General features: G+C 44.4%; 3 protein-coding genes across 3 annotated transcripts; 2 read left to right on the top strand and 1 right to left on the bottom strand.

The window, feature by feature from the left end:
* The first annotated feature begins 221 nt into the window (after nt 1-221).
* Nucleotides 222-2,957, top strand: ppp1r27b (protein phosphatase 1, regulatory subunit 27b). The gene is made up of 3 exons (XM_029682139.2): nt 222-1,131; nt 1,412-1,562; nt 2,063-2,957. Exons 1-3 carry the CDS (start codon nt 900-902, stop codon nt 2,202-2,204), a joined length of 525 nt encoding a protein of 174 aa, XP_029537999.1. The 5' UTR covers nt 222-899; the 3' UTR covers nt 2,205-2,957.
* Nucleotides 2,958-3,999: 1,042 nt separating this feature from the next.
* On the bottom strand, nt 4,000-6,395 carry LOC115142580 (anaphase-promoting complex subunit 11). Its single transcript, XM_029682140.2, has 3 exons — nt 6,301-6,395; nt 6,013-6,132; nt 4,000-4,341 (listed from the first exon to the last, which is right to left on the bottom strand). The coding sequence occupies exons 2-3, from the start codon at nt 6,119-6,121 to the stop codon at nt 4,196-4,198; spliced, it is 255 nt and encodes an 84-aa protein (XP_029538000.1). The 5' UTR covers nt 6,122-6,132; nt 6,301-6,395; the 3' UTR covers nt 4,000-4,195.
* A 443-nt stretch (nt 6,396-6,838) lies between these two features.
* LOC115142578 (THO complex subunit 4-like) lies at nt 6,839-9,765 on the top strand. Its single transcript, XM_029682138.2, has 6 exons — nt 6,839-7,220; nt 8,397-8,555; nt 8,671-8,818; nt 8,933-9,002; nt 9,114-9,309; nt 9,472-9,765. The coding sequence occupies exons 1-6, from the start codon at nt 6,987-6,989 to the stop codon at nt 9,484-9,486; spliced, it is 822 nt and encodes a 273-aa protein (XP_029537998.1). The 5' UTR covers nt 6,839-6,986; the 3' UTR covers nt 9,487-9,765.
* Nucleotides 9,766-9,872: the final 107 nt, after the last annotated feature.

Raw genomic sequence — 9,872 nt, 5'->3', positions numbered from 1 at the left:
TAAATAGTACTTATGCTATTAAGATGGCGCTGACAGACCGGGCAGCGGTGCTTCCAGCTCCCACATGTATTTCGCTACACCCGCAATAATGTATGTAACCAATAAAAACATGGACAGTCAGTGCTCCTGTCTGGAACTATGATTCAATGAAGAAAGTACCAATTTAAGTCATTCTTACTGGATTAGTCTCTTGCAGTAAATTTCCCACGACAACTAAACTAAAGCCATATTGACTGATTTACACTTCTGTAACGTTTAAGGTATGCATAGTATATGACAGATTAATTTGCTGAAGTCTAATTGAAACGCTTTATCAACATTGCTATTTTCAACAGCCCAGTCATTACACTTGACCCCCCCCCCTTCCATGTCCTGTTTACGAGAAGGTTCTCCCCCTTCAGTGGTGCGTGACCAGTGGCTGTCATGCATCTTGAATGGTGAGCATCTGGGAGCTGGAGGGGTTAAGTTCAAAAGTGTGGGGGGGGGGGTCTAATAGGCTGTGGGTGAAAACATAATCTGTGGTTACTGCTACTGTCATGGCTGGCATGAGCTGTGTCCAGTGCTTGTGACAGGATGGTAGGAGGGTCCCGCCTCTTAGGGTCACTCATCCAATTCTAGAACTTGACCTGTCAGGTGACTGAACCAAAAATAGCCCTGCAGAGAGTATAGAGGTCTATACGCAGGCCCTGTGGTTCAGAACAGGACTTGCCCCGCTGTCTGAAACATACAGGACACTCACTGCACCACGAGAGCCATTGACAAGAGGAAAGGCCTTTTTTGAAGGACATCTCTTAATTCAATAATTTCACTGCCTTTTGCTTTATAATTTTACCATTGAAAAAGGCTTGAAGATTTTCAACAGATTTTTTTTCTTTGAGCAAGACTGAACTTTTATTAGGATGAAGTACTACCAGGACCCAGTCTGCCAGTCCATGGGCATCCAGGCTTATGGCCCCAAGGAGTCCAGCAGCTCCTCTTGCGCCCACTCTTCTCCACAGATCAAACCAGTCCGCAGCGTCCACTTCCCCAACGACATTGTGTTCCAGGACTACGTCCGGCAGGGCGAGCTGGACAGGATCGGACTCTTCATCAGAAAGAGGAGGATCAGCTTGGAAACCATCTACCACTCTGGTGAGTCACCGTGAAATCAGAACATGAAAACCATTTTAATCCATTCAAGACTTTGAAGCATCAGAAATGTCTTCAGACTCTGGTTAGATTTCAACTGGGTAGTTCCAAAAACTTTAATTTATAATCCCTCTGGTACTGATGCAATGACTTGTCTCTGTGGCACGTGCAGTAATGGAATAATACCTCAGTATAAACTGATCATTGAGTGTTCCTTTCAATGTCCCTAAAATGAACCTGTACAGATGCTATTTGCCATCCATTCCCATTGACTGCTCTGCAGGTATGGCAGCGATCCATGAGGCTGTCCTCTCTGGGAACCTGGAGTGTGTGAAGCTGCTGGTGAAGCACGGAGCAGACGTCCACCAGAGAGACGAGGAGGGCTGGACACCTCTCCACATGGCCTGCAGTGACGGATTCCCTGACATTGCCAAGTGAGTTAACGCACCTAGCATACCCACAACATCTACAGTCACTAGCTTTTAGTTTTTTATCCACACACATTAAGATAGGTCAGTGGTCTCTCGCACAAGTGGGACTTGAGCCGATGTACTATTAACATCAACTTGAAGCCTTGACTGCTCTGACTAACTCGTATTTATGCTGCTGTCCATACCATGTCAATGCAGCATCCCTGAAGTTCAGGAATTCAATGCACTTCAGGATAGGGGAAGATTCAGATTTTGAATGTCACTAGGCTGCAGTTCACACTGCCGGTTTACAGTGTCAAGTGCTTGCAAGGAAGACAAACCAAAACACGCTTTGGCTGAATTTTGAGTAGCACTCATACGCCAATAGCAGTAAGCTACACTGAGGATCCGCCATATTCCTCTAACCCTCCTGAAGAATCTCACGGTTCACTATCTCTGCGCGGCACATACCATTTGGATACTTTCTTTGACTGAATGCTTTTTCCCCCTGCTTCTCCCACTAGGTACCTGCTTTCTATTGGCGCAGACCCTCAGGCGGAGAACGAGTGTGGGGAGACACCCGCCGATCTCATCGACCCAGAGTGCACCGGGGTTCGTGAGCTGCAGGGGCTGCTTGGGGTGGAGGACGACGGAGCTCTCATCTAACCTTAAAACGTCACTGAAACTTAAGTCACCTTCCTCGCCCAGGCCTCCCGGTTGACCCTCCACAATGGAATGAAATGGGCAGAACAGCAGAACATCGTCATTCTGCGCCCTCATTGTAGACGTCCTGGAGACATATCTGGTCTGGTGGGATGAAGGCTGCCAGCCAACAGGTTGCCTTTGAGAGTGAACTGAACTGTTGCTGGAAAGGGGCTCCTCCCAGGCAATCTCAGCAGGCATCGCTTTGTAATGCTGTTTGCAGGTGCAGAAGTTAGTTTGAGCTTTTGTACCTTTTTTTTTAATAGAGGGTGAACAGCACTGGAATGAATTAGATAACAGCATGGTAATGAGCTTTTATAATTACTTTATAGTTGATGTGTGAAAGCTTTTTTGGAAGTTGTGAAACATGGATCTGTGGTTGTCCTCTGACTCGTAGGGTCAACTCTACCTACTGACATTTATAGTTCAAGATTTGTAATTTACACCCTACAGCTTTTCAATTTGAAACAAAGACCCTGCATACTGTATGTACTCTAAAATGTACCACATGAATGTTGTTAGTCTAACACTTTACCTCTATACTTTTTTTTTTATTCTATACTTTTGCAAACACCACTGGAATGGCTAATTGTGTGTTTACAATTGCTTTTACAATCATTTGTAACAAACTGTGTGCAATCAATTGTGGTTACACTGCTTTGTAAATAATTGCCTTTTTATACATTTTTTCATTAAAATTGTTTCATACAAAAACAACTTAGTGGTGATCTATTTGGTCTTCATCAACTTGACAACTGTTTGAATGGAAATAAAATATATTATTTTTACTTTCATTTCAAACTACAGTAACCAATCTTGGTTCCAATTAACCTTGGTGGACTGAGAAGCATTACCAACATTGAAGCAAGGTACAGTTCCCAGTAGGCTTTCCAAGTAAGGTGGCTCTGGCCGGGGATCAACTTAATGCTTGTTAATTGGACCAGCTCTCTGCAGGAAGGTGATTATCCATGCCTGTACAGTATTGGCTGAGGTGCTGGTTTCTGATGGATTAAGAGAGACAAGAGTTTGGGAAAGGGCGGCTGAGGAAATCTAAAGCCAAGTCAGGGTTGTGCTTTAGCCACAAGAAAATACCCATCAGTATTAAGAGTGGAAGTTTCCCCGTACACCACGTCTAGCATCAAACCCCTAACATTAGTGGGCTGTATGAAGCTGATACTGTTGAGTGTCAAGTACTATGTACTTTGGGTGGGGCTCCATTTTTGGTTCTGTGTGGTCCTGACTGTCAAAACATTAGGAACACCTTACTAATAATGAGTTGCACCCTCTTTATCCCTCAAATGCTTAAATTTGTCAGGCATGGACTCCACAGGGATGCTGGCCTACATTGACTCCGATGATTCCCACAGTTGTCAGGTTGGCTGGATGTCCTATGGGAGGTGGACCATTCTTGATACACACGGGAAACTACTGAGCGTGAAAAACTCAGCAGCACTGCAGTTCTTGACACGCTTAGACATCCTTTAACCTGTTCTCCTCCCCTTCATCTACACTGATTGAAGTGGATTTAACTAGTGACATCGGTGAGGGATCATAGCTTTCACCTGGTCAGTCTGTCATGGAAGGAGCAGGTGTTCCTAATGTTTTGTCCACTCTGTAAATCTCAGGGGTTATTGATACCAAGTCAATGAATTTGCATTGATGAATCATTGGTTAGCTTGTTAAAGAGGAGAGTTACTCTCATTCAATGTAAATTCTGAGTTTGAGAAAACCACTATATGAAATGTAAATCGGTAGCAGCTCAAGCTTAAATCCTAATCACATTTATTCACACCCCCCTCCATAGAAAACAAACTTTGACAGCCTCAGAGAAAAACAAAGTATCTGTAAATGTACAACAAAAAAGAGAAGCATATGTATTCCGAAACCCTACAATCCTCTGTGACGCATCAGTTTCAGTATTTGAAAGGCATTCAAGTGACGTTCTCCGGATGAGCTCATTCTTTGAACTTCCACTCCTGGCGACACATGGGGCACTGCTGCTGGACCTGCTGGGAGTTGAGCCATTTGAGGATGCAGTGCATGTGGAAGCAGTGGGAGCACTGGCCCCAGACCAATGGGCAGTCATCTCCAGGAACCTTACCTGGAAAGTAGACATTGTTGCTGAAAGGTCTCCCCTCAATGGAGGAGAAGTGTCCACGCTGTCACAATGTTGAACACGTCATGATTATCAAAGGACAATTTATGCATAACCGTTAAGATATGAAGGCATCGATAGACATACAGTGCATTCAGAAATTATTCAGACCCCTTGACTTTATCCACATTTTGTTACATTACAGTCATTCTAAAATCTACACACAAAACCCCATAGTGACAAAGCAAAAACAGGTTATGCATTTTTGCTAATTTATTTAAAAAATTTTAATGGAAATATCACATTGACATAAGTATTCAGACCCTTTACTCAGTACTTTGTTGAAGCACCTTTGGCGGCGATTACAGCCCCGAGTCTTCTTGGGTTTGATGCTACAAGCTTGGCACACCATTCTTCTCTGCAGATCGTCTCAAGCTCTGTCAGGTTGGATGGGGAGCATTGCTGCACAGCTATTTTCAGGTCTCTCCAGAGATGTTCAAGTCCGGGGTTCTGGCTGGGCCACTCAAGGACACTCAGAGATTTGTCCCACTCCTGTGTTGTCCTGTTGGAAGGTGAACCTTCGCCCCGGTCTGAGGTCCTGAGCGCTCTGGAGCAGGTTTTCATCAAGGATCTCTCTGTACTTTGCTACGTTCATATTTGCCTCGATCCTGAATAGTCTCTCAGTCCCTGCCGCTGAAAAACATCCCCACCACATGATGCTGCCACCACCATGCTTCACCGTAGGGATGGTGCCAGGTTTCCTCCAGACGTGGCGCTTGGCATTCAGGCTAAAGAGCTCAATCTTTGTTTCATCTGACCAGAGAATCTGGTTTCCCACAGTCAGAGTCCTTTTGGTGCCTTTTGGCAAATTCCAAGCGTGCTGTGCCTTTTACTGAGGAGTGGCTCCAGTCTGGCCACTACCATAAAGGCCTGATTGGTGGAATGCTGCAGAAATGGTTGTCCAGTCTCGACAGAAGAACTGAATGCTTTTTTCCCCCTGCCTTGGTCACCTCCCTGACCAAGGCCCCTCTCCCCTGATTGCTCAGTTTGGCCGGGCGGCCAGCTCTATGAAGAGTCTTGGTGGTTCCAAACTTTTTCCATTCAAGAATGATGGAGTCCACTGTGTTGTTGGGGACGTTCAATGCTGCAGACATTTTTTGGTACCCTTCCCCAGATCTGTGCCTCGACACAATCCTGTCTCGGAGCTATACGGACAATTCCTTCGACCTCATGGCTTGGTTTTTGCTCTGACATGCACTGTCAACTGTGGGACCTTATATGGACAGGCGTGTGCCTTTCCAAATCATGTCCAATCAATTGAATTTAGCACAGGTGGACACCTGAGCTAAATTTCGAGTCTCATAGCAAAGAGTCTGAATACTTATGTAAATAAGGCATTCGTTTTTTTTATACCAGTTTTCACTTTGTCATTATGGGGTATTGTGTGTAGATTGCTGAGGGTCCTTTTTTGACATGTTTTTACCCATTTTAGAATAAGGCTGTAATTGACCAAAATAAGGAAAAAGTCAATGGGTCTGGAAACTTCACGAATGTACATGCACTAAGAAGCATATTGAGTTTGTGCATACATTCATTTCAGGGAGTTGGTCAAATGGTGATGAGACATGTCGAATAACTCAGTTGTTAGTTAGTAAGCAGCTTTTTATATAAACTCACAATCTGGGCAACAGCCATTAAAAGACATTCTGCAGATCCCACAGTTCTCATCATTGGCCATCCACAGCCAGGATGCCACGCCGTTCCACTGCTTGATTTTAACCTTCATCTCCCGTGTACCTGATAGGCACACATTAGCTTAGTAGCTAGCTAGCAATACACAGTAGTTAACGTAATCTTTGCTCGTCTAGAAAGCTGGTGCACCACATGATGTTACTTCGCTGTTGACATTCATAATAACTAGCTAGTAAGTAACATGGCAAATGTATTGCAATTCTAAAATCCTACCTTGGATTTTAAAATGAAGACACAACACATTTCCTGAGAGGTCCGACACATTTAACGTCACATCCTCGAATCGGGGAAAATATCGCCACCCATGCCTGTGGAGGATACAAATAGGTATTTCAAAAGGGATACAATATTCGACATGTCTCATCCAGAGAGGTGTTTATTTGTTAATTGAACCTTTATTTAACTAGTCAAGTCAGTTAAGAACAAATTATTATGTACAATGACAGCCTAACCCGGACGACGCTGGGCTAATTGTGCGCCGCCCTATGGGACTCCCAATCACGGCCGGCTGTGATACAGCCTGGAATCGAACCAGAGTATGTAGTGACGCCTCTAGCACTGAGGTGCAGTTCCTTAGACCGCTGCGCCACTCGGGAGCCTGTCTCGTATTTTCCTTTGGTTTATTTGCAACGGTACCTTTGTGATTGCAATGCTGGATAGAGGCACTAGACAGCAGCAGAGAGGACGTTGGTGGTGAAAGAAGCGCAAAATCCAACGGAAATGGTTGTAAGAATACACTCACGTCACTTACTACAATTATTTTGAAGCCCACTCACGTCACTCAAGCTATTCGCCATTGATCAGCACCGAGGAAAGCGGCTAGATTTTGCTACCAAAAGCGTCATTCTTAAAGTAAATTTTCCATTTATTTGTTGATCTTTAATACGACAAGTGCCACCATGGCTGATAAGATGGATATGTCTTTGGACGACATTATTCAACAAAGTAAGAAAGGCGGAGGTGGCCGCGGAAATCGAGGAGGCCGCAGCCGAGGATCATCGGGTCGAGGTGGGAGTGGAGGCCGACCCGGTGGAGCTGCCTCTGGAGGCCGGACCGGCGGATCCGGGCCCATGAGGAGTCGACAGAACTTCAGTGGAGACAGAAGCGACAGCAGACCCACGCCATACAGCAGGGTAGGAACACGGAGGATCACAGAAAAAGGAGGAATGGCAGAGGCGACGACGACGAATGTTAAATAGTTTAGCTGATCTTGTTAAATGTGCTGCGACACGTACCAGGTAGTTCACAAAGTTGCTGATGGATGTGGATTTATCAACGGGAAGTGCGCTATAGGGCACAACTCAAAGAAGAAACCACTGTTCGGAAACGTGTATTCCTTTTAATGGCGTACAACGTCGTGTTTGTGGGCCCATGGTCTACATTGCATTTCCCCGCTTCAGGTCAAACAGTTACTAGCCAGCACTATTGAATTTTACTGGTCATGTCCCACGTTTCTGGGAGTGAACGTTAACTAGCTAGCTAACATGTTCACCCTCGTGGGCCGCTTCAAAACGGAGCTGATCCGCATTCATAAACTAGCTAGTTAACACTTGTTTGTGTAGTGTGAATGTGAGCTGTTCCAGATATTCACATTTGGTCTGTAAAACATGAACCTCGTGGGTTTTTTAGTAGTCCACAAATTCTTAATAATTTGTCGACTGGCGCATCGTTGGCCCTAAATTAAGTTCCAGATTAGTCTAATTATCAAAAATTGGACTTTTTATGCAACGAAGCTAACAAAATGGCGACACTCAAAATGGATGTTCAGTCAACTGAGTTTTTTTTATTTTCTTTGTTTCATATTTTGATCCAGACTGCAAAGCACCCCAAAGAACATTATTGAACTTTCCATGGTCGGTTAAGGGAGCATGTCGAAATGACTTTCACAACTTTTGAATAAAGGATTTTTCTTTGGATGGACTTTTTCTACACTTGGAGTTGAAGCAGAATCTGGATGCTGTCCTTGCCATCGAGCTCAAGTCAGTTTTTTCCCCCCTGCACTGCCATTCTAATTACCTACACATTCTTCAAACCACCTGTAGGGCAGGAGCCATTTTGAGTTGGAAGTCCTGCCATCTGTCCTACTAGCTTAGTTTTGGTTCTTTCCTATATTAATATAATTGTTTTATTAAATCATGTGTGCTGTTACACTGACCATGAATCCACCATAGACCAATGTGTCTAATGGTAGTGATGAAGCAAGATTCCCCTGCCTGCCTAAGCAACTGACTCAAATGTGCTCAGTCTGATCAGCAGGAGCAGGGGAACCAGAAGTCAGCAGCTGCATTTTTCTCATTGTACCTTTACAGCCCAGAGAGCTGCCGGACAAATGGCAACACGACATGTTCGAAGGTGGCTTCGGCAGTAATGCTGGCGGTGGTGGGGGAGCAGGAGGTGGCGGTGTGGAGACTGGTGGCAAGCTCCTTGTCTCAAACCTTGACTTCGGTGTGTCTGACGCTGATATCCAGGTAATTTCTACAGTCAATTGCTACAAAGATGTCGGCCTTTTCGCCAAACTGTTTTGACGTTATACATGAATTGTACCGGTCATGTTTCTTAATGCGTTTGTAATGTTTTTTCCAGGAGTTGTTTGCGGAATTCGGTACGTTGAAGAAAGCGGCTGTGCACTATGACCGGTCTGGCCGCAGCCAGGGAACCGCTGACGTCCACTTTGAGAGGAGGGCTGATGCACTCAAAGCCATGAAACAGTACAACAATGTACCACTCGATGGTGAGCTTTAATTTGAATTAGTTGATTGCTATTATTTTGAAGCTTGTTCGTCATGAAATGTAGTAATTGACTTCTGAACAAAGATGCCTAATCTTGTTTTCCTTTTGCTCACAGGCCGCGCCATGAGCATTCAGCATGTCACGTCACAAATTCGAGACGATAACCAGAGACGACCATCACAGAGGTATGTGATTCTATAAGCTTTCTTTATTTTGTCATGTATGATATGTGATATATATTTAAATCTAGTTAATCCCAGTTGTAGCTCATTGATTGTCTTTGAATCTGTTTGCAGTTCAAACGGAGGCAGTGGTGGATTCAACAGAGACAGAATTGGACGCCCCAATTTCTCAGACAGGCGGGGAGGTGGAGACAGGCGGGCCGGCAGAGGCTCCAGGGGGAGGGGTAGAGGCGGACGTGGTGGTGGAGGCAAACCGCAGCAGTTGTCTGCTGAAGAGCTGGATGCCCAGTTGGATGCTTACAATGCTAAGGTACGTATTTTTTGTATTTTTAACTAGGCAAGTCAATTAAGAACAAATTCTTATTTACATTGACAAAGGCAGGAAAGTATAGAAATATAAATTCTTCAATGTAAGTGGCTTGAGCTTTGTAGCTGGAATACAGTCCTAATTTTCACTTGCTTTTTATTGCAGATGGAGACCAGTTAGAATTCCCAGAAGCACTCATTTGAATCCCTCATCTTCATCCTGTCGGATCTGAAGCTTGATATTGTGGACTTGGACCTGAAATGGACCAGATCTTTTACACTTACTGTTATTTGGCATCATTTTAATGTGTGGCTGGATCTTGCTTTACTCCCTTTTTAATATTATGAACACTTTTTGTACCTTTTTGGGACAATTGTAGGTTTGAGGGGGAGGTTGTTTTTTTTGCCCTTTGCCTCCCCTTCTCCTTGTGCATAGTTGTAATAAACCTACAAAACAAAATGTTTCAGTGCATCTGCCTCTCGTTGAAGGTCTGTACAACACTATGGGCTGGTTTCCCACACATTAAGCTTAGTCATGGGCTAAAACTATTTTGGTGTATATTCTCC

Source organism: Oncorhynchus nerka, linkage group LG15 (assembly GCF_034236695.1).
Source record: "Oncorhynchus nerka isolate Pitt River linkage group LG15, Oner_Uvic_2.0, whole genome shotgun sequence".
Lineage (NCBI taxonomy): Eukaryota > Metazoa > Chordata > Actinopteri > Salmoniformes > Salmonidae > Oncorhynchus > Oncorhynchus nerka.
Note: the sequence above shows the minus strand (reverse complement) of the source record. Positions and strands in the feature narration are given on the sequence as shown.

What these genes read in the sequence shown, in the direction of transcription:
- ppp1r27b (XM_029682139.2), top strand. Translation starts at nt 900, where the DNA reads ATGAAGTACTACCAGGACCCAGTCTGCCAGTCCATGGGCATCCAGGCT. An exon ending in GGAAACCATCTACCACTCTG is followed by an intron (nt 1,132 to 1,411) that starts GTGAGTCACCGT and finishes ACTGCTCTGCAG; the next exon opens with GTATGGCAGCGATCCATGAG. An exon ending in GGATTCCCTGACATTGCCAA is followed by an intron (nt 1,563 to 2,062) that starts GTGAGTTAACGC and finishes TTCTCCCACTAG; the next exon opens with GTACCTGCTTTCTATTGGCG.
- LOC115142580 (XM_029682140.2), bottom strand. Translation starts at nt 6,121, where the DNA reads ATGAAGGTTAAAATCAAGCAGTGGAACGGCGTGGCATCCTGGCTGTGG. An exon ending in TAATGGCTGTTGCCCAGATT is followed by an intron (nt 4,342 to 6,012) that starts GTGAGTTTATAT and finishes TCTACTTTCCAG; the next exon opens with GTAAGGTTCCTGGAGATGAC.
- LOC115142578 (XM_029682138.2), top strand. Translation starts at nt 6,987, where the DNA reads ATGGCTGATAAGATGGATATGTCTTTGGACGACATTATTCAACAAAGT. An exon ending in TGTCTGACGCTGATATCCAG is followed by an intron (nt 8,556 to 8,670) that starts GTAATTTCTACA and finishes TGTTTTTTCCAG; the next exon opens with GAGTTGTTTGCGGAATTCGG. An exon ending in CAACAATGTACCACTCGATG is followed by an intron (nt 8,819 to 8,932) that starts GTGAGCTTTAAT and finishes TTTTGCTCACAG; the next exon opens with GCCGCGCCATGAGCATTCAG.